The sequence below is a fragment of the Poeciliopsis prolifica genome, unplaced genomic scaffold (genome assembly GCF_027474105.1).
Source record: "Poeciliopsis prolifica strain line A6 unplaced genomic scaffold, Auburn_PproV2 SCAFFOLD004, whole genome shotgun sequence".
NCBI classification, from domain to species: domain Eukaryota; kingdom Metazoa; phylum Chordata; class Actinopteri; order Cyprinodontiformes; family Poeciliidae; genus Poeciliopsis; species Poeciliopsis prolifica.
Window position 1 is genome coordinate 2,166,712 of NW_026562379.1, and position 24,434 is coordinate 2,191,145.

Below are 24,434 nucleotides of genomic sequence, written 5' to 3' on the forward strand. Positions count from 1 at the left end.
TTTATAATGATAGATCAACTAAGTTAAATGTAATTTGTTAAAGTAATACATAACTTTAAGTAAATTATTGGAAAGATAAAATTGGCAGGATGATAACATATTCAATTAAACCTTAGTTGATAAAACTCAATCAAATTGTGCATAAAAATTAAGCAAAATTAGGAGAATGTGATGTTTTCAGGTAGGACCCGCTGGAACAGAAGTGAAACCTGTGATGCACAGGTGCCGCTAAGGACCATGGGAAATAGTTCCCTCTCTCATAATGAGGAAGAATTAATAGAATCCATGAATGGTCTGATGGTATCAAGTCTTTACAATCCTGTTGAAATCACATAAAGCTGACTGCGTGGAATGGAAACTGGGGGTTATTAAACTAAAAGATGAGTGATTGCTGTTGGAGAAAGGCTAAGCATATATTCTGTGATATCATGGCGAAGTAGATTTATAAATACATTCTGACCTCATGGAGTCACATCTTCCAGAGGTGTTGGAAAATGCAGCTTCTCTGTGAACATTTTACAACCAGAAACATCATCTCTCTTTGTCATTCCGAAAGCTTTTGTGTTAGTAAAAGAAAACACCCTGTTCCTTCAGGTTTCCTTGTGAAACATGAGTTAGCAGCACAAATACTTTCCATGTTGACTGCAGTTTTGCTACATGCACTTTCATTTCACTCAAAGTGCAGAGCCCATCTATTCAGTCACCTGCTCAGCGAAGACATGATGAACAGCATTCTACCTGGCCCGTTTGGTTCAGTTTGTGACAGCATTTCCATGACTAACCAGCCGGAAAAACAATAAAGACGACAGACTTTCCACCGGTGATGGTTGCTCTCAATCTGTGATGCAGACAAATGCTCCTGAAGCTCTGGTTGTTTTATGGACAGGTGCAGGAGGCCCCCCGCCACCAGGGGGTCGTTTTCAGCCTGTTGGCAGACTACTGTGCAGCCTCCAGACCTTACTGACTGAAGCCCTCTCAGGCTTTTGATAAATGAACGTGCTTGCATGTTTGGAGAAAGCCAGGGTGTATGTTGTGCATTATTGGAAGTGCAGTATGAAAGCCGTATTTGGCAAGTGTTTACATTTTTATCATACGCTTGCAAACCTTCGACAGTTTGAACCTCCGCAGAGCTGGATCTGACGTTAAAATCTGGAGCGTGTGCATGCACATCATTTGCTTTAAATTAGCCTGACTGATTAGACATGAACTCAGGGGGCCTCAATCATGTCTGGGGCTGCTCCGTGGCAAAGAGCCCGCGCTTAAATATTGGTTGGCAGTGACAAAACATCAGTCCCTGGAATCGGTCTGTTCTGCTTTCATGACACTTAAAATAACAACTCGTTTCTCTGAAACGGCACAGATTAAAAGGCAGATTCCTCGCCAAACTTTTTCTTACCAAATCTCCCAGACCGCATACTTTCAGGCAGTGCGCAACGTCTGTCCGCTTAAGTATTGGGAATTTAAAATGAAAAGAAAAAAAAGATAATTCGGGGAGGGAATGGATTAAACAAATAAACAGCGTGTTTCGTCCTGCTGCAAAGTTCGTGTCGAGCAAAACCTGACAGCTAATTTCCTGTACAAACGAGAAAAGAAATGAGGTCTTTGATGGGGCAAGATGCCAGGGATTCTCCCCGTCTCCTCTGATTGAGATGAAGTCAAACACGAAGCCTTTTGCATTGTCATGGTGACTGGGTTGGCAGAACCAGATTAGATCCGCTCAGCATCCATGATCACTTGGTGAGCTTGATCTCAGGCCCGTCAGAAACATGTACTGAAAAAAATACAATAGCTTCTTATAGAAAAAGTTCATTTATTTCTTTTCACTTGCACAAGATGATACATTTCAAGTTCTTATTCCTGTCAACTACAGCTAATAGTTACTCTATTACTTTCTTTTCAGATGAAAGTAAACTTTACACTTTATCTGGAATCAGTACTTGTTTATAGTAAAAGTTTAGAGCCACAAAGTTTATGTCACCAGTCAGTGATGGTTTGGGGCGCCGTGTCATCTGCTCCTGTTGCTCCGCTCCGTTTCCTGAAATCCACAGTCAACCTGGCCGTCTACCAGGAAACTTTAGAGCACTTCATGCTTCCTTCGTTGTTTTATGGAGACGCTGATTTGGTTTTCAAATAGGACTTGGCATCTACCTTCACTTCCAAAGGGACCAATTTCTGTTTTAACAACCATTATCATGGTGCTTTATTAGCTAATAAAATCACCTGACCTGAACCCCATCCAGAATCGGTGGCTAATTGGAGATGAAAGGCATCCGACCCACTAAAGCAGACGAGCCGAAGGCGGCAATCAAAACAACCTGAGCTTCCTGAACACATCACACATTCCCAGACCGATCAACTCCACGCCACACTTCATTGTTGCTGTAATTCATCCTAAAGGAGAACTGAACTAATGTTGCAACCACACACATTAATATACTTTTCAAGAGGCATGAATAGAAATAATCCATTTTTTAATTTGTCTCATTTATGATTAGGTGCTGGAGCAGGAGTGGGACCTGGAGGTGCTGGAACTGGACCCTCTGTGCCCGGTGGAGGCAAGACATTCACTCCCTGTTTTTATTTATTTTTCCTACATTTAGTCTTTTTTTATAATTACGCAAATGCACAACTGGCCTCATTTCTATTAAATGACAACCAGCCTGAAAAAAAGCATATCTGAACTCAAACCAAAGAGATTTTTCTAATGTAATAAAGCAAAATCTGATGCGAAAAAGTCACAGTTTGGGAGAATAAATCAGTTATAATTGTCCTCATCGCAGCACTTTGACTGTAAATGTGCTGTTTTAACCAGGGCATTTTGTCCCTCCCTGCTTGATGAGCCATGTAACATTTTATGTGATGTTTTTGTTTTATTTTTTTCCAGCACCTGTTATTCCTCAGACAGGCCTTCCAGGAGGAGCTGGTGGTGCAGCAGGGAAGAAAGCTGCCAAAGTGCCAGGTTTTGTAGACTCAACAATAAACTCATGCAGCCGAAGACAGACAGAAAGCAGCTCTGAGCCACATTAAAGACAAATGCTCACTGCATGTGACAGATGTTTGCTGCAGCTGGAAATGTATCCGTAGAGATTCAAATCCCAGCCAAGCGACTGGAAAAAAAAGTTTAAATGGGTTTGACAAATTTCACCGAGATGAGTTACTGTGTAAAACTTTGAAACCTTAATACAGAAAATGTTTGAGCCTCACTGTTTGAGTGGATTGATGCTCAAACTGAAGGGCCACATGTTTTTGACTTATAAAAAGACAATTGGCTTAAAGTAATTTAACAGTACTGTAAGATACCATCACTCATTACTGTTCTCTTTAGATGTTGAATACTGACACCTAGAGGCTTAATTTGTATGTCAAACTCAGGACCATTAAGATTTTTCAAAATGCTTTATCAGCATAATTTCTACTGAAGCAGAGACAAGACACAGGCTTATTGCATCCTGATTCGCCGTATGATGCTGCTCTTTGCTGCAGTCTTTCCTTTATGAATCCCAATTTGCGGGAACTAGAGCGCAGCTGCTGGTCCGCCCCGTCGCCACCCATAAATATTTATGTAAATTAGTATTAATACCAGTAACCATGGCAAAGTCATTGTTTGTAGCAGTATAAATATTTATAATAATAACCATGTACTTTATGTAAAAGGTGCTTTCAGGACACATAATGTCACCTCACAAAAATAAAAATAATACATTTTAAAGAAAAAAAATCCAGATAAAATAAATAAATAAGAGATTGTGCAAGTGCCTGTTTGAACTAAAGCGCGTTCAGCCGGGCAGACAGCATGTCAGAGAGTCATTATCTCTCTCTCTCTCTTTTTTTTTTTTTATAAATCAAGGAAAGAGATAGTCAAGGATCATTAATTAAAGTTTCTCCACTCTGATCAGCTTTTTGGGTGTCATTAAGTGTAGCACGGCTTATTTTATTTGAAATAATTTATTTAAAGAGTTCATACACACCTCTGCTGGAAGAGCGACTAAATGGGGAGAATGATTTTGTTTAATGCTACTTTTAAAAATAAGGCATTCATCACATTTTTTTATGATGATTTGCCTTGTGTGTGCCATTAAATCAGAAACCATTCACAATGAATGAAGAATAAACATAATAATTAACTCAAGACAGAAAATGGTTGCTTTAATTACAGCAAACTGATAAATGACTGCGAGCCGAAGGCGGCAGGGCCACAAAGAGCCACAAAGTTCATGTCAGGGACTTTTGTTTTCTACACATTTTCTGACTGCTTTTATATGTTTGGAAAGTTTCCATGTCTATGAGGCCTTTCATTTCTAACTAACAGACATACTGAATATCTATTTTACATGTCTGTTAGTGGGAAAAGCACATTGTTATTTATGTCTTTGGTTGTCGCAGGTGTGGGTGTCCCTGGACTTTACCAAGGAGGAATTGTACCAGGAACTGGTTTGTTTTCACTCTCAGAAAGTATTTACCACAATCCATGAGATTGTCATGTTTATATGTGTGTTTTCTTTCCTGCAGGGTTTGGTGGCCGTGGAGTTCTGCCTGGGGTCGCGACTGGAACAAACCTAAATCCCAAATCAAGTGAGGTTAAGATTTTGACTCTGTGTTGAGTGATTTTGAATTTTGAAACATGCTGCAATATGAAACACAGTCTTTACAAAATCAACATGATTCACAATCAAATTAAATGCAAAGTATCTTCAGCTTTTGGGAAAAGTAATAATATCTGATTTCTTTATACAGTTGGAGGACAACAGGGGGGCCAAGTCCCAGGTTGATTTTAAATATGCATATTTATATTATTATACAGTTGTTTATACATTGATGTCAGAATTAAAGTACTCCTTCCTTCTCTGTCTCAGGAACCAGGGGGTTTGGTGGGCCAATGCAGCCAGGTGTATTTCATGGCTACCCCCTCAAATCACCCAAAGCGCAAGGTGCTTTTAGATGCTTGCTCCTTTAAAATGAAATATTTTGTTTGGTGTTTACTTGATTTGTAATATTTTCAAGGTTGAGTTTGTTCATATTAAGGAGAAAAATTGAAAAATACAAAAAAATGTTGAACAGTTATGTATGTGTTGCACGACACCTTGCTAAGTTTGAGTCATAAAGTTTATATTTGGTCCTCTAGGGGGCTACGGTGCTAAACCTGGAGGTGGCAAAGTTCCCTATGGTAAAAAAAAATTGTTTTATTATATAATTTTACACAGACTTGATGTCAAATGAAAGTACCCATTAATGATGCATCACATGACAATCATAATGATCTACGATCTAGGTTACGGGGGTTATGGTGTTGGTGGAGCTGGACTTCCAGGAGGAAAAACTGGTCCTGGATCAAAACCTGGTTATCCTGTTGGAACTGGTAAATATTTCAAGAAATTATGAGAGAAATATTTCTTTGAAGATGAACAGCACTACAAAATATATCTTTCTCTTTTTTTTCTGTAGGAGTGGGTCCTGGAGGCATCTTATCTTCTCAATCTAAAGCTGCTAAATATGGTAGGATTTCCTACTTATCATGTTTCAGATTCTTCTTGTCCTTAAAGCAAACAAAACACACATTAAAGAGTGATATGCAGCATGAATGACTGAATCTGTTGTTCTCTTCAGGTGCTGGCGTTGGTGGTGTTGGAGGCGTTGGTGGAGTTGGAGGATTTGGAGGCGTTGGTGGTGTTGGAGGTGTTGGTGGTGTTGGAGGCGTTGGTGGTGTTGGAGGCGTTGGTGGTACTGGTGGACTGTATCCAGGGCAGGTGCCAGGAGGTATTAACATATTGCAACTGAAATAAATACCAACTGATCTTCCTACTCTTTCTGCAAACTCTGATTCATATAAGCTGAAATGTTAAATAGTAGATGATGAGACCAGAAATGAAGTCCTTCAGCTCATATGACACTATTCCTGATCCTTCCATGTATATTGTACCAAAATGCACAAGGTAAAGTTTGTGCAACAACAAATCCTATCATGTGTTATTGGATGTATTTGGGTTGCTTGCATTGATTGGACCATGTTTTTTATAGTGCATGTCTATTGGGATGAAAAGTGTAAAATTCTAAGACTTGTACTGCATAAGGACGGTTGTGCGGTTTATTTTTCTATGTTTACACATTAGCTAACCATCTGGGTATGAAAGTTCAAAACCCTATCAACCTTTCCCTGTTCCAAAAGGTGAATTATTAATTCATATCTGAATGAATTTGATTCTTTATCAGTGCATTCTACAGTATAAAAGTGAAGGTAATGTTATGCTTTGAGTCTTTGCTGTGACATTTGAGTAGCACCGTATTGCGATACAGTAATGGTTTTTGTTTTTGTTATACTTCCATCTCAACATTGTCACCTTCCACAGTATGACGTTGCTGTGGATGCTGCACATTTGTGCCACTGGTTCAGCATTCATACAAGTGCTACTTGGACATTAGCGAGATAACCCAATAATATTGTAACTTATTCTTTGGCTATTCTATGCATATGCTCTGTCTTCACTGATGAAGATTCCCCCCATACATTTCAACATTCCTAATGCTTGAAGAGTCTGTATTCTGCTAAATACTTAAATTTACACGTCACTCATCTCCACATGTTTTATTGACAGGATATGGACCTGGGTCCAAGGCTGCTAAATATGGTGAGAACTCTCAGGTGTCTTTCTTATTTGGTGAATTAAAATGAATGAAAATTCTGCCTATTTGTTTTATTGACATGCAATTAATTATATATGTTGCATGACTTTGTATTCTTGTGTTTATGATGTAAAGCACTTTGAAATGCCTTGCTGAAATGTGCTATACAAATAAAATTTGATTGATTTGATTGATATATTGACAAAAATAGAATTTACTAATCAAATATTGTCGTGCACATTGCTTTTTCAAAATGTTATGCTGAAATTAGGTTTTTCCATAACTGTTTCCTGTACCAAAGACCAAGGATGATTAGCAAAGATGTAGGGAATGATAAATATGCTGAATATGGAGCAATATTTAATGTACCAATTGTCATAATTTAAATTATTTTACCTAACTTAATTTTAGGACAAGTTGGTAGATATTATTTCATAGCTGGAAGTAGAGAATCTATACAAAGCATACCAACATTCAGCCATTCTAGCAAAGACCAGACAAGAATTAATTAATTTCTAAAAGCTTTCTACTAAACTTGCAAAACAAGATAAGTATGTCTAAATACACAGTTTCTAGTAACAGCATCTGGCTCATTAATATAATAATACAATTTAATAATGGTAGAAGCACAATCAGTAAAATGAAATGTTCTCCTTAGCTAATTTTTATGTTATGACTAAAGATTTCTGCTAATCTTATTTGCAGAAACGATGAAAAGTCTAAATAAAGTCATAATTCAGAGTGTCCATATTGCTACAAGGAGTACCGGGAGGAGTACCAGGAGGAGTACCAGGAGGAGTCCCAGGAGGAGTACCAGGAGGAGTACCAGGAGGTGCACCAATTGGAGTTCCAGGGGGAGGTGGATACCTCCAACCAGGAAAAGCTGCCAAATATGGTAATTTGTTTTAATATGCTAATTTAAAATCTCGATCTTGAGGAGATTGAGGTATTGAAGGAGGCGTTTAAGTCTCTTGAGTTCAAATATCGAAGACAACAATCAGTACAAATGTGAAATATCTCAGATTTGAATCCCAGCTGGAATCCTCTTGATTACTCCACTGGGTTTGCCGCTCATTCATCTTTGGAGGCACCAACATCCAGTTATACTTTCTGAAATTTGTTTACGCAAGAATATCTACAATCAGTTTTTATAGTTTTGCTTCAATCTCAGAGCCAAATATAGCCCACTAATTTATTTATTACAAATGAAATAGAAATCTGCAACATCTGTCGATCTGAAATGCATGCAGCATGTATTCCTCTGCTGATTAAAGATCAGGTCCGAAACAGTTCTGAGCTAATTCTCGTCAGTTTTTTGAGGAAATGCTTACTTAACCTGATTTTGTTTTTTGTTTTTTTGTGAAATATGAAGCAGTATTCTTTAATCATAGAAAGTACCTTGCTTTCCCCAGAAAACGCCTCTGTGAACATTTTATGTTCAGAAGAAATCTAACTGTTGCTTTATCCATGCCTCGCTCTCAATCTCATGGCTTTGTCTTTGTTTTAAAGTTTAAAGACGGCCTGTTTTACTGCATCAGAAAAAGGCCTAGCCAAAGACACCGGGTCTTGTAATAAATGTTAGTTTTGTTTGGAGTTTTCAACCAATGACTATAATATTTTTAGATAATTGTTAATATTTTAAACATCCTCTTCCAGTTAGGTTTTAAAAGCCTTAAAGCAGAGTTAGCATTTTGACCATTTAATTCATATATTTCAATGTCGGTCTCTGTGCAACTGAAAAAGTGCAAACATATAAATGTCTGAGCTTAGTTCTATGTAGATCTTGAATGCAATGACTGCTTCTTGCCCATCTTACTTTACAGTAATTAAAGTTGCTTAATTTAACCTTTCAACTAATCATTTTTATCTGCAGATAAAAAGTTGTAAAAGAGTCAATTGGGTTATTTTTACAGGCCCATTCTTAGCTACTTCTTACAGCCAGTCGTGAATATATCATCCTAATACTGTTTATACTTTTAAAAATTTATTTTAAAATACAAAACCTTTGAAAAGGAAGGTATGTGATATTCTTCTACTCTTTTGAAATATAAGAGCTAGATGTTTTCTGATTTCAGAAGTTTTTTAATCTACTCTTTTCAAAGTAAATAAAGCTGCTCCTTCAAGTTTCATCCCAGTGCCAGAGTGGTTGTCTAAACTCATGTCATGACTCCCTTATCCTGCTCTATGGTGAACTGCATCAATGAGAACATATGTGTGTGTGAAGGGGTGGATGAGAAACAGATTCCTGTTAAAAGCCACACATATGCAGATAATTTATATTTCACTTTGTTGGCGCTTTTTTAATGATGGGGATCAGTTGTGTTAATGAATAAATTTGTCTGCAGGACTAGGTGGAGTCGGAGGAACAGGAGTAGCAGGAATAGGAGGAGTGGGAGGTGGAGGATACTCTCCTGCTTCCAAGGCTGCTAAGTATGGTAAGTGAAATAAAATAAATATAAATTATGACTGTAAAAAGTCTGTTTTTAAATTGCTTCTTTTGTGTGTGGGTTTTTTAGGTGTTGTCCCAAGAGTTGGCGGAGGAGTTGGTGGTGCAGGCATTCCTGGAACACAGTTTCTACCTGGATATGGATGTAAACTAACAGATTTGTGATTTCCCTTAGCTGTAAAGCAACTCTTTAATTTGTTAGAAGTTAGAGAAACTCGGCTCATCTTTTAATTCCACCACGTTTGTTCTGTTTCTGGTGCAGCTTTGTCAGCCGGTGCCAAACCTCCAAAATACGGTGAGATCAGAGTTTCATCAAATCTCACGTTAAATGCATTTAGAAACGTTATTTGGGTAATAAATATAAAACTGAATCTTGCATTTGTTCCAATTAACAGCTCCTCAAACAGGCCTTGGAGGAGTAGGAGTCCCTGGCGGAGGAGGACAGGTGCTGCCCAGCGGTGGCTATGGTGGTACGTTAGAGATCAAATAAATAAAAATATAATGTGACTCTTCATGTTATAAGGTCTATCCTAATAAACTCAAATACCTCTGCAGGTTATGGAGGCGGTGCAGGGGTCAAACCTCCAAAGTATGGTAAGACGTTATAATTTTTTTTTATTGGTTTAGATGACTATTTTAAAAAATGATGCTAGTGATTCATATTTTTCCATAATTTGGAGCTGTTAGGGTTAGGGTTAGAACCAAAAGCAGTGAAAAAGTTTAAAACATAGCGAGACAATCAGTAAGAAAAAAGATTAGCTGGAACTGCTGGAAAAGTTGCAGGAAAAAGAAGCAGAATAGTTTATTCTCGTGTCAAAAAAAAAAAGATTAAAATATAGTTGTCAGGCATTAATACAGCTTGTTGTTTTGTTTTGTTAATGAAATCTTCAAACCTCAGTCTCTGTTCACCTTAAACAGGAGTTCCAGGAGGAGTTGGAACAGGATATGGAGGACTGGGAGGACTGGGAGGAGCAGGAGGAGGGCCTTTTGTCCCAGCAGGGGGACAATACTCTGCAGCAGCCAAAGCTGCCAAATACGGTAGAAATAATGAGCATACATGGAAATTTTAAATGAAATAAAACTGATTTTCACCGAACCCTAAATGCTTATATTTTACGCTCATGACTGTAGCCTTATGATGCCGTACGGCTTGTTTCCATGATCTAGGAGTTGCAACAGGAGGTGCTGGAACAGGAGTGGGAGCATTAGGAGCCCAAACAGCCGGACAATATTCTGCAGCAGCCAAAGCAGCTAAATACGGTAAACACATATTAAGTACTACCTCCTAAAAGTATAGTTTTTTGGTACATATCACTGGTTATGAGGTATGTGTAGTTTTTCACCAAAGATTGTGTTTTAATATTTGTATTTGCATGAAACTGTAAAAGGCTCCTCTAGATAACGTCTGAGTTTAACTGCAATAATCATTATAGTACTTTGTAGTAGTTATACTTGTTAGACTTTACAGATTTTGTCATTTAAGGGAGGTTTTAGGTCACTGATAGTACCTGCTCATAATTAATTCTAATTGTGACTTTAAATCAGGAGTTACAGGTGGTGCTGGGACAGGACTGGGAACAGGAGGACTGGGAACAGGAGGCCTGGGGACAGGAGGCCTGGGAACAGGAGGCCTGGGAGGAGTACAAGGAGGTGGACAGTACTCTGCTGCTGCAAAAGCTGCTAAATACGGTATAAATAATGAACACGCATGATCAATCTCAAGAATAGAGTTGTTAACAAATTGAATGTTTCTTGGGGCACATATGGCATTGTGGAGGTTTTCCAGTCTGGTTGCAATAAAACAATACTGCTAAGAGTTTATAATGATATTTGTTTAGCAAATAACTCAAAGATCTGTGATTTTTGTACTTTGAGATCTCACTGCAGTATTTGATGCAGTGGGCCATTGTATTTCTATCCCTCAGTAGAAGCACTGGATAGACTTTGTTCCTCTTTGAGGGACAGAACAATTTGTTGGCTCCTTACTCTCCACCTTGGCCCCTTCTTTCCTGTAGACTTCTACAAGGCACAACTACTGGTCCTCCTCTTGTCTTTCTAATTTTTCTTTGATATACCTGCTCCCTTTGGGCTCTATTTTTAGAAAACATGACATCTCCTATTTCAGAGACCAAAGAGTTCAGAGTTTGATTTCACATTAACACCTCCCCAAACAAACTGCATTCTCTGGGCAACCGAACTAGAGTTGGATTAAAACAGACAAAACAGGACTGGTGTGGATGCACCCTGAGATTCAAACGACAGTTTTTATGTGGTTATCCAGTCTGACAATAAGGCTGAAAACGTATCACGACATAAGCATTTCATATCAATTGATATCAATAATTATTGATCCGCTTTTTGTTTTAAATATCTTAAATTCTGTCGATCTGGTGAACTTACCTTTCCTCCTTTATCCCCTATTTCTTCTCAAGCTGTTGTAATCATTTTCTCTCTTCACTCCACGCCATTGTTTTTTACAATTTTTAAGCAGTTATGAACTGCTGCTGTGCAGGTTGTTTCTAAGTAACCAAGGAGTGAGTGAGTGAACCTAGCTTAGCTGACGGCGAGAAGTTGAGTAAGCTTAAAGCCTTTCTTCTGCCTACATCCCCCAGAATGCTTTGTGGTTCTGGATCAGAGTTGATATTGATCACATGTTGTTATCGATGTATCGGGCAGTCCTATGTTCACTTACTCATTTGTTCATTAAATGTAGAGAAAATAAAGTGAAAACTTGCTTATGTTACAGGTGGTGCTGGGACTGGACTGGTACCAGGAGTAGGAGGAGGAGCAGGACTGGTACCAGGAGTAGGAGGAGTGCCAGGAGGTGGACAATACTCTGCTGCTGCAAAAGCTGCTAAATATGGTGCGACTAGTATGCACAAAAATGCAAACAGAAAAGTCTGGGATGTTTCTTTAATAAGTAAAGCAACTCTAACTGAATGCAGTTATCATACATCTGTTTTAAGTTTTTCCAATTACAGACTTATGCATTAAATTTCTGTAAAATTTGCTGACTACCTATTTGTATTTTGAATCTGGACTTGTTCCAGGTGGTGCTGGAACAGGACTGGTACCAGGAGGAGGGACAGGACTGGTACCAGGAGGAGTAGGAGGAGCACAAGGAGGTGAGCAATGTCCTCAGCTGCAAAAACTGCTCAATTGTTGTACAACTACTATGCACAAAACTGCAAATACTGAAACGTTTGGGATATTTCTGTATGAGTAAGGCAAATCTGATTGACTGCAATAATCAGTACACATTTGTTTTCATTTTATCCAGTTACATATTTACTAGTTCAGAGAAACAAGCTGCTAGCAGCGATGCTAGTTCATGGTCATTCTGTTACAAAATGTACCGATCGTCGCTACCCGTGATTAAACTTACAATCACGATCCTCTGTACTGAACGGCTCTCTGACAGCATGTGGCCTGTCCGTAAACAAGTTTTACTAAATATTGTACAATAACTGAAAAGAGAGATGTAACTTCTATCATGAATGTAGATGAACAAAAAATCCTACAAATTACAATGAAATACTACTACTTCCGGTGGGTGCCGGAAGTAAGACCTGTAATTGTTTCCACAGTGAGTCTCCCAGGAATAAGGTGGATAAGGGAGACCAGTTGAAATTCAGAGCCAATAAAACAGCACAGAATCTCACATACACAGAATTAAGAAAGTGTCGTTTTTGGTAACCTTTGTGCTTCGTGCATCAGGTGTCGGACCTGGTGTGACTCCCGACACGTCCGGCAGCGGCATTGCAAATGGCTCCGTGTCAGCCGTGAAACCAGGTGATACTTTAAATCCAGTTTCTGTCATCACTGAAAGACACGGTTCAAACATCATGGAACTGGAGATGATGCTTTCGTGGTTTTTTACAGGGAAGGAAGTAGGTGTTGGTGGAACTCCTCAGCCAGGTAGATCAAGTATTAAACTCTTCCATGAGCATTAGCTGCACAAACTCGCACACGTAAGCTTCAGTAACTGCTGTATCCCACCACCCCTGCACATAAAACTCATACATTGTTGATACTGCTAACGCTGGCAGCTAATGACCTCCTCCAGCTCACAGGCACCAGCTGTGGCAGTGTTAGGATCCACTTCACAGCTTCTACCTTTTCTGGCCTTTCTCATGCACTGGATGAATCTGGAACCTGTTGTCTTTTTGGCAGGGCCCACTCCTATCGCTGCACTTAATAAGGCCCCAGAGGTCCCACAGCCCAGTAAGACCTGCTGCTTGCCTTAAGCCTCTCACTAAACTGTGCAATGTGGCTTATTTATTTTTTCAGCAGATGTTGAATGTTTCATCCTTGTCAGTATATGTGAATGTAAATGTTTCACAGATGAGCACCACTTCTCTTCCTGCACTGACAGCATGTATGGGAATGTTGTTAATGGTTTACAATTTAAGCCAGATATTTATAGTTTTTATTCATTTATTTAGTGTTTGACATAAAATCAGAACAAATCTTTTCTGTTATAGGTCACAAAAATTATTTTAAGAATTATGCCAGAATAAGAGGAAAGTTCACTTTATTAAAAATAAAGAAGCCAAATTTTAAGCTCCCTTTCAACTCCCCCACTCAGTTCCTTCAAACTAGCCAATAGCAATTAGCAAACACCTGACGGAGTTACACTGCAGCTGAGCTTATTATAGCAGCTATTTGTCAGTGAAACGTTGGTAAAAAGAGAAACTTTTTTAATTGTATATATTGAATTATCAGGGTACTTAATGCAGTAATGTGTACATAAGGAAGAGGGAGTTTTTTCTGTTACTTCTGAACAGTATGGTCTATTTGTGTCTGCACTTTTCCTTTTGATAACTTCTCTTTGCTCTTTCTCACTGACATTTCACTTTGCTTCACTGGTTAGCTTTCAAAGTTCAAACTGTCTACATGTTTTTTAAACTCAGAGTCACAGAGAGGGTTATGTCCCCTTAATTTCATTTGTTTGTCTATAGTTGTGTCAATGCGCTCTTGACTCTGTGATTATTTCGCCTCAGTGTTCAAATTCAGATGAATTTAAACCTAATGTTTATCATTAGGTTTTAAATGAGACACTGTTTATGCACTGTAAATCCTCCTATAATTTTAAAAAGTGTGTTTTGATAAACTTTGTTCTTTCTTTTTGCTCCATCTTGTGGTGGCTTCATGAAAACAGGCGGTAGGTTCAACATATTTATTTGAGTTAATTTGCCTTTTTACTTTATCATATGACTCCACCTTTAAAAGTAAAAATTTCAACTTTGACAGTCGCAGGTGGAATCATACAGCTTAGCGGTAAGTGCTATTTAAAGAGATTTTGAATGACTTTACTTCTAGGCAAACATTTTACTTTACAAACTGTCTGCTGCTTGTGTATTTCTGTTACATGTTGTGTGTGTGTGTGTGTGTGTGTGTGTGTGTGTGTGTGTTGTGTGTGTGTGTGTGTGTGTGTGTGTGTGTGTGTGTGTGGTGTGTGGTGTGTGTGTGTGTGTGTGTGTTTCTAATTCACCGCATATTTATTTTTAAGATAAAGGCATTATTTTAACCTGACATTAGTTGCGTGCTTCGTATTAATTTATTTCAACCTCGCTTTTCCTTTTAGTTGGCACAACTGGTGGACAAGTTCAACCCGGTAAGTTGAGAGGTGACATTAAATCTATGACCACCAGGGGGAGACAGAGACAGCGTTGTAACTCTGTTGTTTTTCAGGTGCTGGAGTCAAACCACCAAAGCCATATGCACCAGGTAAAGACGAGCTCAGCAGTTTTACTGGATTATGATTATAAAGTAGAAGCAGCATAATTTCCCTGCAGGTGTGTTAATTCATGTTATGTAGAACCAAACAATGTCCACTAGTCTTTTATTCATTGATAATGAGCCAGCAGAAATATACACTATCTGTTGCAGTGTTCGTGTTAAAACTTTAGCTTGATATCATTTCAGTAACAAAACATTCTTATCAGGTGATCAATACACACTTTTAGCTATTCCTCTTTCACATGCAGGGTGCATTACTCTGAGCAAGCAGGTCCTGTCTAGACAACAAATGACCCAAACTGAATCAATAAAAGCAGTTTGTGTAAGAGGAAAAGCTGCATCAGGTCTTTTTCAGTCCAATCAGACCTCCACCGGACTCAACACTCGTTAGATTTTAATTGCACGTGCAGCTTTACAGTTTTGGAAAGGTTGTTGCTTTTTTTTTTTTTTTTTTTTGCTGTGTTGTCTAGTTTAAATGCTAGTGTAATAAAAAAGAACAGTATTAAACTAGAAAATGTCTGAAGAAATTTAACCGGGGCTTGCCAAAGTGCGCTCGTCGGTTGGAACGCAGCGTTTCTGAGGCTAAAAATTAGCATCAATGCTAAAGTAAGCTGCAATGTACTCAGTAGCATGTGAAGAGTCACAAGCATGTTGAGCAACACGGACTTACTGTCATTGGTGGTGAATATATTATGAAACAGACATTCAACGCAAATGTAAAAAATCCGATTTATACTTTGTTGCAGTTCCTTACCAGAAAAAATGTTCATCTCTTAAAACCAAATTAATTTTTTATTTTTTTTACAAAATATAATATCTTCTGAAATACTGCTTATCTGCTTAGACACAAGAAATTCACAGGTGGTAAATTTTCCATAAGTAAAAATCAGACGTTTACTTCGTGGCACTTGGTTACCAGAAAAAACGTTGGTCTCTTAGCAACAAATTACCAATAGATATTGTTATTGTTCAAAAACATCGGATTTCTTCTGCTCTTTTGAAATATTACTTGTACTGAAGAAGAATTGTGCAGTCTGTGAATTTTTCAGAAAAGTGAAAATGTAAATTTTTTTCCTGTCATTGTTGATCAATATATTATAAAACAAACAATCAACGTAAAATTCTGATTTATTCTTCGTGGCAATTCGTTACTAGAATAAAATGCTTAACTCCAAATTAATAAGGAGCAATAATATTGTGTATAAAACATAAGCTCTTTTGAAATACTGCTTATCTGCCTATACAAAAGATAAATGTCTCTTAGCAATAGATTAACAACAAACATGGTTATTGTTCAAAAACATAAGATTTCCCCTGCTCTCTTGAATACTGCTTAACTTACAGTACTTAATAATTAACAAGAATTGAGCAGTTGGTGGATTTTTTTAGAAAAGAGGCAGACAAAACTCTGTCTCTGATTTGAGCCTAACTGACACAAAACAGTGTCAGAATTTGTTTTGATTTGAATTTGTCTCGTTGTTTTTTTTTTGCTAATTGTTTCATTGAAATGCCAACAGAAGTAATAGCCCGTATGCCGAGATCCAGCCGCATGTTTTGATATATAAATTGTTGGGCGTAGACGGCGCGGTACGAGTGAAAGGAAGTGGCAGTTATTTTGATGTGTAGAGTAATAGGTGCCTTGCATGCATTTCAATGCTCTGGAAGCCCCCAATTAAAAGAACTTCATGCCACATTAAGATAAGAAGTCCTAACCTGTCATGCGCCTTTGTTATGGCAGCCAAGCTTTTTAAGATCAGTTTTAAGGCTTCAGCAATAGAAAAGTCCCAATGTTCGACTTAATAAGTCAGAGGATATGGCTTAAATGTATATATTCTATTATTTATCTAACAGGACAATTCATACAGTTCTTTGCTGAGCAACATTTTGTAATCAAGCTTGATCTTCATTAGGAGCACCGTCTCCTGTTTTCTATTACTGTCAGTAAATCCTCCAATCCTCAGAAAAACAAAACAAAAAAACCCATCATATTGTAAACTGAAGTGAATAAATAGAATGAAGCAAAATAGTAAAGTGTGTAAAATAAACAACAACAACAACAAAAGAGACATCATTTAAATACAACTTTACAAATAATGATGACAAAATTGATACTAAATTCCACATGTGTTCAATATTTGTTTTCACTTTTTAAGCTTGGAAAGAAAACATTAAACTGATACTATTTTAATAGTGTGTTGTTTATATTGTTTTTCATATGAACATAATGAACTGAATGAAGAGTGCAATGGTTTTTACATAAATTAAGCCAATAATGAACACATACAGTCTGAGACCTACGGTGACGTCTTCACTGTTGTTCTCTGCAGTTCCAGGTGCCGGTGGATATGGGTATCCGTATGGAGGTAAGTTTCTTAATGCTGCTTGTTAGACATTCATTGATGTGATGGAAGCTACAACATTATTTCTGTAATCTTTGTGTTAGTTCCTTACAGTACTGGTACCGGTACGGGTATCGGCGCCGTCCCTGGGCAAGGAGCAGGAACGGGAGTGAAATATCCAGGTAAAGATATTTTTTTTTCTCTTCAGACAATTCATCAAACTGATTCCCAAAGTGGTGTAAAAGGTTTTCACATTTCTCATGCAATAACCACCTCATGATAATTCATAAAGCACATTTGCCTTGCTGTCCTGTGGCCTCATGGATCTCTGTGGTGTGTTTTGCAGTTGCAGGAGGAAGAGTAGGAATCCCTCTGGCTGCAGGAGGCTACCAAAGTCAGTGCTCGTCGACCTGTCTTTTTGCATTTCTATAAACTCTTATGATTTATGAAAAACAAGAATTTATTAGAAACATTTTTGTTTAGCATACCCACATGACATAAATGGATACGGGGGAAACCAGGAGGTCACAAATGCTTTGTAAAAAAAAAAAGCCTTCAATGTTTTCTGTTAGTTTGTTTCCCTATGTGACCAAACTTGTTTTAGGATGCCAGAGTCATGTGAATTCAAAAGCGTGCACATTTAGGAAAAGGTCAAATGATGGGTCATGGATTTTCATGTTTCTGATCATTTTTTCATTTGAGTTAAATGTGGATGTATTTCAAGTGTAAAACCTCAAACACACTCATTCCTGGTGTGACATCATTGAAAAATGAAAAGGAATCTGTCAAGAAGTCAGAGATGATTGTGGCCATTTGCAAGTCTCTTCAGATGCCTGAAGGTGCCATATTTGTCTGTTTATTATTTGAAATTATGAACAGCAAAGTAATATCCAGTCATCATACTATTCAGGGAGGAGACAGGTTCTGTGTTCACCAGATACGCCAGTTGCACCAGTTTTTGGTGCAAACTGAGCATCTGACTAAAAGGAAATGCACAAATTACTCTAAAAGCAATATTAAAGTCAGAAAATAATCTGGAAATAAACTGAGGAAGAAATACCTTAGTTTGTGGAGAGATTTTCTGTCGTCTGATGAAGCTAAAATTAAAGTTTTTGGTTATAATGACTGTTGTTACAGGCATCCTGTATGTTTTGTAGCAGGAGAAACTAGGTAAATGTATTTTTATGCAGACTATGTCAATATCTGTTTTCAACTGAACAAAGAGTTTGCGCTTCTTCAATATTTGGACGGGTTAGCGTCATACGGTCAAGATTAAAAACAGTGTTGATATATAAGGAAAGGAGCATGAAGAGCAAAGTAACACACAGTTTTCCCCTGACAACACAATCGTCCGGCCCAGCGCTCAAAGTGACAGTTGGTCAGGACGTGCCATCACATCACATTTCCTGTGCAGGAAATCGGCCAAAACCCTGATAAGTGACGAATAAGAAACTGCTTTGATGGTGTTTCAGAGCAGAAAGTATTTACAGCTTTTTCTTTTCCTTCTGCATTTGTTTCTGCATTGTTTGTTTCTTTGATAGCCTGTAAAGCAGTCATTTCTCGTCTCTGCTGACCCCTGTCTTTCTTCGCCCCTCTGCAGTTGGACAGGGTGGAGCCGGTGGTGGAGTCAAACCACCCAAACATGGTAAAATACCAGCTCTCACTCTGTTGCAGCAAACCCTAATTTATCCTGGCTCCCCTCTAAACTACAGTGGAATATTCTTGCTCGTATAATCCCAACACAAGAAGAAACAACAGTTATTTACCTTGAAAAGTCTGGAGAATCCAGCTCCGCCAAAAACAGGAATCCCAGGAGAGTTCCTGTTCCTGCACCACTAGGAGTTTGCAAATGGAGCAGACTGGTGATTGTTGGTAATCCTGAAGATAACATCGCAGTTAGGCGCTGTGGTGGAGCCCTTCCCAGAAAAAAAGCTCAAATCTGTTTTGAGAAATTCTTATATGACCTGAAATGAACTGTTGTCTTGCCAGAAAGAAGAGACAAAATAATATCTATTAAAATAAAACGCTTTGGCAACAAAAACAGCCTAGCATTTGCTCTTTTGTGCTATTTTTGATCAGGTTATGGTAACCTTGGAGGAGGAGGAGGATTATATCAGCCAGGTGAGAGTCACATTATGTTTCTCTATCTTACTTTAAAACTCTAAATACAGAAACAGGCAAACAAATGTTTTCATTTTATCCAGTTGCACATGTCAAATTAAAGAGTCCAAGCCTCTAAATCTGCCTGAACCTGGAGTTGCAGGTGGTGCTGGGACAGGACTGGGACCTGGAGGAGCAGCAGTCGCACAAGGAGGTGGACAATACTCTGCTGCTGCAAAAGCTGCTAAATACGGTAAAAAATAAAAAACACACAGGTGCATGGTTAAAGAAGAAAGAAATGCAAGACTTTTTTTATAGGGCACGTGTTGAAATGTCATTTTTATGTCATTAAAGTATGTTGAGGTTGGTTTTTAAATGTGGGGAGAGCTGTAAAGTCATGTACAGTTTTTCAGTGTCCTTTGTGTTCATTAGGTGTTCAATCAGGAGTTGGACCAGGAGGAGTTCAAACAGGTACACAATGTTCACTCTGTTATGTGAAGCAGCTTCCCTAACTTGCTCTTACATGCTGGAGATGCTTTCCAGAGACCTGAAAAATATTTATTTTCCTTAAATGTTTTTTGGAATAATGTGGCAGACCAACAGGTGGAAACAATATGCGTGGTTTTCAAAATATTCTGTACTTGATTAAATACTTTATCAAACCACATGTTAATCCCACTGCAGCTGCAAGTCTTTGAAATGACTTTGGTCTAAATCTAATCCATGCCGTTGTAATTCAGACTGTATGTTCAGGGGTTTGTCAGACTGGAAGGTGAATGTTTTTTCACTGCATCCAGCAGGTTTTTGTTTAACTCTGTGTGATCAGCTTCCCTTATCTCCACGTCAGAAAAACATGCCAAGAGCAGAAACTGATCTGGCCTGAGCACCTATTTCCCATTTGCTATGTCTCCTGTATGCTTTGATGAAAACTACAACCAGAATATCTTTTTGGTTTCTTTTAACAATTACTCTCTTCTCGCCACTCTGCCATCACAGCTTTTGTGGCAAACGTGACTAATAGTCGTCTCTGACTGGTTTCCCCGCTTGCTTGGTCTGCCAGTTTAGGAGGAAGGCCTTAATTTGACACGTTGGCAGTTTTGGTAAACTGTTTCACTCACTCCTAATTGGTTGTGCTTGGCTTTATTTTGCTGTGTCAGAGTAAAATGGGATGAAAACCAATGACTGCCATAAACGTAAAGTTTAGCTTGTAAAAGAAATTTGGGAACCAATGTATTCTTCCTCCTTCCACGTCACAATCAGTCATTACTTTATCACATAAAGACCTAGTGAAGTACATTCCAGTTTGTGAGTTTAATGTGACAAAACATGAATGCGATACATTCTTCTGAAAGGCGGTGTGGTTTTCTCCACCGGTGATGAATGAGTGTAATCACACAGCTGCAGCCGGCAGCACAGACTCTGTACAGGCTCATCACAAATAGATACGTGTCTAATCTCTCTCCCAGAGGTCAGAGGCATGTTTGGCTGTGCTGCAGATGGTGAGAAAAAAAAATCTAATAAAAAATTAGGAAGCTGCCCAATTTAAGCAGGAGAGACATTTTTCAAATTCAGAAAATAAAGAAAATGAGGTCAAGCTGTGTTGTATTCTGCTGATAGTTGCTGTTTGTATTTATTTATTTATGTTATCTGGTTGAACATAATGCCACCAGTAACTGCTTTTTAAATTACAGGTGTGGTTCCTGGTTATGGTGGAGGATACCCTCAGCAGTTCTCCCCAGGTACTTATCTGCCTTCTTGTTACATTTTCTTTATGCTTATAAGTCAGTGATGAACGTTATGTAACATGCTGAATATTTGTATTTTTGATAGAAATGACCTGCGCCATAAATAAGTAGAGATAATATCGTAATTAGCTGAATATTGAGAGAGACAACGCATGAAAACAAGGGCTTGTGTTCACTATTGCAGTCTGAAGCTGCATTCAGGCAGACGTATATTAATATTTCTCTCATTTAACACAGGAAGAAGAAACCACAAGTTTAAAATATTTACTAGGGTTCATATATTAATAAAATTCCATTTATTTCTCTCCCGTTATGTTTTTTTTAATTTTTACTAATTTCTATTCCAGATTTACCAGGTTTATAGTTTGACCTGTCCATGTGAGACACATTGATGAAGTCTGCTGTATTATGTAGTTCAGCTCTGTAATATAATGTCAAATAAAAAGATATTTAATCTTGTGACAGTTAATGAGATTATTTGTTTTTCGTGCCTCAATTTTAACTTAAATTTGAGCTGTTTTGGATTCATAAAGGTTATCCTATTCAAAACCCACTGGATGGTTTATTTGTGTTTTATGTTCATAAAGAACCAAATTACTTTAGAAACAAAATTAAATGACACTCTTAACTGCAAGATATTTGCATAGTTATGTTTTATGGAGCAAGTTCTCTCTCGCTGTCCTAGTTTAAGTAAATATTGATCGAGGTTAATGTTCACAGATGTGAGCACATATTTCTAAATATAATTTAAGCCAGGGAACCACAAACAGTTTGGACACTTTGCAAAATTTGGTGTCGTGAATCTTGCAACTCATGACAAATATAACCTACTGATTTTAAATTTATATAAGTGCTACTCTGATGTTGCAACAATAAGACAATAAAAGCAGTAATTATGTCACGTTACACTTTGTGAACCCTCTGTCTGGGACGACTCACATCAGCCTGCCGATTCTGACAAATAATGACTTAGTCAAGTTTATCATTTGACTAACTGGGAATCCTCATAGACCAGATAGGTTAAGGCTATGATACTCATATTTTCTGTGTTTTTGATGTTGTTTAGGTCAATATGCGCCAGCCGCACTGACCCCACAACAAGGTACCACAGACCAACATCATCACCTTGCTGCACACTTAATTACACTTCCATTTGAAAGGGGGTTTGCATGGTGGACGCATGATCTTCTTTATTTTTCTCAGCTCAAATCCTAATTCAGATAAAGAGCTTAGAGATGATGACATTCATCCAATGTACCAATGTATGTGTCAATAAATTTGTTGCAAAGATTTCTTACATGACAAATGCAGAACTTTATAAAACTCAAGGAGAGAAAACAGCATGGAGCAAACATCTGGTATATAATATAATACTAACACATCAAAAAGTAGCGTATCTATAATAAAGCATTGTTATTTGTTTCTTTTGTCATGTTGCAGCCAAGGCAGCAAAGTACGGTGCGCTGCAGGGCTTCCTTGGCGGAGGAGGAGGCGGAGGAGGCGGAGGCTTCTACAGAGGTGAGTTACAGTCTTTAAACCTCCACAGTTATTAAAACCTCTTGTAAAATGTTTTAAAAGCCTTGAAAGTAGAAAGGTTTGTTGTTGCCACAGCTAAGTCTCACATAGAAATGAAGAAAAATCCGACTTTTCATCTGAGTGCGTAATGAAAATTACTATAAACAATTGTAACCAAAGCATTTTTGGGGGGTCTGTACTTAGACTTTGTAAGTTGATTGGAGCGTCTACCAGGTTTTAATTAGTAATCGAAGACTTTTTCTTTGTTCCTCCTACAAATGGGAAAAACAAGAGAGCATGGCAGTGAGCTATATAAAAAAACTGATCATTTTGATCCTCATGATTTCTTAATGCTGTATTTATTTTCACATTAAAGGTTGGATTTTTCTGCTTTTTTCCATTTTGCAAATGTGATTATTTCAAGGCAATAAAAACACACATAAAAACTGATTGATTATTGTCGAAGCCACTCCTGGTTAATGGTTTAATAACGCAGCTTGATGCGGTGTTCTCTGTAGGTGGCGCTGCAGGATGCCAGGGTAAATACTGTGGGAGGAGGAAGTAGAGGGTCTCCAGATCCAGTGACCTCAAGAAACCATGGTGCTACTGCATGATCTAGAATGTACATTTTATATGCAAACAAAGTCCGATTAGGCAACCTGTATAGATGTTTGTTGTTGCTTACTTGACTTCAATGTCTGTTTTTCTACAAACCCACCGACCCAGAATTTTGTACACGTTCTATTGTGAACATATGTTAAAAAATAGTGCCTTTAGATAATTATGTATGTGCTCCAGTTAATCAACCTAAACTCTTTGTACTCCGTCACAGGAGTTAGAAATGCTTCGTGTCTTCAGTGAGTGTGTGTTTTTATTGCGATGACCTTTGTGTTTTGACCCCTCAAACGAGTGGACGTGTCTCGGCCGTCTGAGCAGGACGCGTCGCCTCTCGGGGAGCGTTGGTTTGGTCAAAGCTCGCCCAAACACGGATCAGATCTGCCCAATCTGCTCCCCGCTCTTCCTCCGCTGCTATTTTTAGCCGTGCTGAGTGTAAAGCGGCAGGAGCCTGCTCGGGCCAACCCATCTGCTCTCTGAGATTTTGCTGATTCTTGTCGCTGTGCAGTGAAATCTTCTCAGCACTTTCTGGTCTTTGAAGAACAGAAAGCTGAACGCAATCGAAATGCCCTTTAATGCTTCACCGGAGAGAAAAGTGGACGTAGATGTCAGGCTGACATGGACTTTATGTGTGGTTGAATGTTGAGTGTGTAGTCTCACTTATTTTTATTTTTTTATTTTTTTTACCTGTTTGGACTCATAGCTTTATTGTTATCAGGAAAGCATAAAACAAGAACAATCTTTGCATTTATCCTCTGTTACTAATTATTATTACAGGCTTTGTTTAATGGGGGAGGATGTGTGTTTATGTGGGGCATAAAAATCCTCTTGATTATTTACTTGAGCTGCTTTTATCAGGCTTTACTGACCAAAGGTTTCTGAGTGCTGTTGCCAATGTGACCGCATCTCTCCATGTGTAACTATGTACTGTATTTTTGACTAATTTTGATGTTAGCTGGCTTCAGTGTCTCTCACCCGGGGCTGCGTGAGAACTGACTTTGAGCCTCGCCAGGTTGGACCATGTCAGATGTGACGTGGGATGCTCTTCATCTTTATTTAAAACTGTTTTCAGAGGGAGGATCTGTGTGGTTTTGCACTTTTTTTTTTTTTTTGTTATGATCTCCACGACACATGCGACTCGATCCAAGACATCCTGGCAATGTCTTTGCTTTAACAGATAACAAAATAAATGTGTTTAAAGAAGTTGTTTCCTTTTTGTTTGCTTGCTTCGCTCATCAAACGTCAGATCAACTCGGTTGATCCGCCTTAGCTTTTTCTAATAAAATTGTTTTGCAGCAGTATTTAGTTGAAACC

General features: G+C 38.2%; 2 protein-coding genes across 5 annotated transcripts in view; both read left to right on the forward strand.

The window, feature by feature from the left end:
* The window catches only part of elna (elastin a), a 49,681-nt gene extending 36,235 nt beyond the window's left edge, over nt 1-13,446 (forward strand). Inside the window, exons 8-32 of one of the 2 annotated variants that reach the window (XM_055027930.1) lie at nt 2,496-2,555; nt 2,885-2,959; nt 4,384-4,431; nt 4,510-4,572; nt 4,735-4,764; nt 4,854-4,928; nt 5,123-5,164; nt 5,270-5,356; nt 5,443-5,493; nt 5,605-5,754; nt 6,591-6,623; nt 7,379-7,513; nt 8,964-9,053; nt 9,135-9,209; nt 9,327-9,359; nt 9,460-9,534; nt 9,620-9,658; nt 9,983-10,102; nt 10,232-10,324; nt 10,610-10,753; nt 11,811-11,927; nt 12,115-12,189; nt 12,782-12,856; nt 12,947-12,982; nt 13,238-13,446. In XM_055027930.1, the coding sequence (XP_054883905.1) occupies nt 2,496-2,555; nt 2,885-2,959; nt 4,384-4,431; nt 4,510-4,572; nt 4,735-4,764; nt 4,854-4,928; nt 5,123-5,164; nt 5,270-5,356; nt 5,443-5,493; nt 5,605-5,754; nt 6,591-6,623; nt 7,379-7,513; nt 8,964-9,053; nt 9,135-9,209; nt 9,327-9,359; nt 9,460-9,534; nt 9,620-9,658; nt 9,983-10,102; nt 10,232-10,324; nt 10,610-10,753; nt 11,811-11,927; nt 12,115-12,189; nt 12,782-12,856; nt 12,947-12,982; nt 13,238-13,311 (1,895 nt within the window). In that variant the 3' untranslated portion in view covers nt 13,312-13,446. The remainder of the gene's footprint in view (nt 1-2,495; nt 2,556-2,884; nt 2,960-4,383; nt 4,432-4,509; nt 4,573-4,734; nt 4,765-4,853; nt 4,929-5,122; nt 5,165-5,269; nt 5,357-5,442; nt 5,494-5,604; nt 5,755-6,590; nt 6,624-7,378; nt 7,514-8,963; nt 9,054-9,134; nt 9,210-9,326; nt 9,360-9,459; nt 9,535-9,619; nt 9,659-9,982; nt 10,103-10,231; nt 10,325-10,609; nt 10,754-11,810; nt 11,928-12,114; nt 12,190-12,781; nt 12,857-12,946; nt 12,983-13,237) is intronic. The other variant, XM_055027931.1, reaches the window with a different exon arrangement.
* A 662-nt stretch (nt 13,447-14,108) lies between these two features.
* LOC129358791 (elastin-like) lies at nt 14,109-24,323 on the forward strand. 3 transcript variants are annotated; one of them, XM_055027935.1, is made up of 15 exons: nt 14,109-14,228; nt 14,318-14,344; nt 14,652-14,681; nt 14,759-14,794; nt 17,134-17,169; nt 17,250-17,327; nt 17,492-17,539; nt 18,746-18,790; nt 19,225-19,266; nt 19,409-19,498; nt 19,678-19,716; nt 20,937-20,984; nt 22,057-22,092; nt 22,431-22,508; nt 23,024-24,323. In XM_055027935.1, exons 1-15 carry the CDS (start codon nt 14,216-14,218, stop codon nt 23,068-23,070), a joined length of 693 nt encoding a protein of 230 aa, XP_054883910.1. In that variant the 5' UTR covers nt 14,109-14,215; the 3' UTR covers nt 23,071-24,323. The 3 variants fall into 3 exon arrangements, with proteins under 3 accessions (XP_054883910.1, XP_054883913.1, XP_054883911.1); XM_055027936.1 differs by having other exon boundaries at nt 14,111-14,228; nt 14,324-14,344; XM_055027938.1 differs by lacking the exon at nt 18,746-18,790.
* The last annotated feature ends 111 nt before the right edge of the window (nt 24,324-24,434 follow it).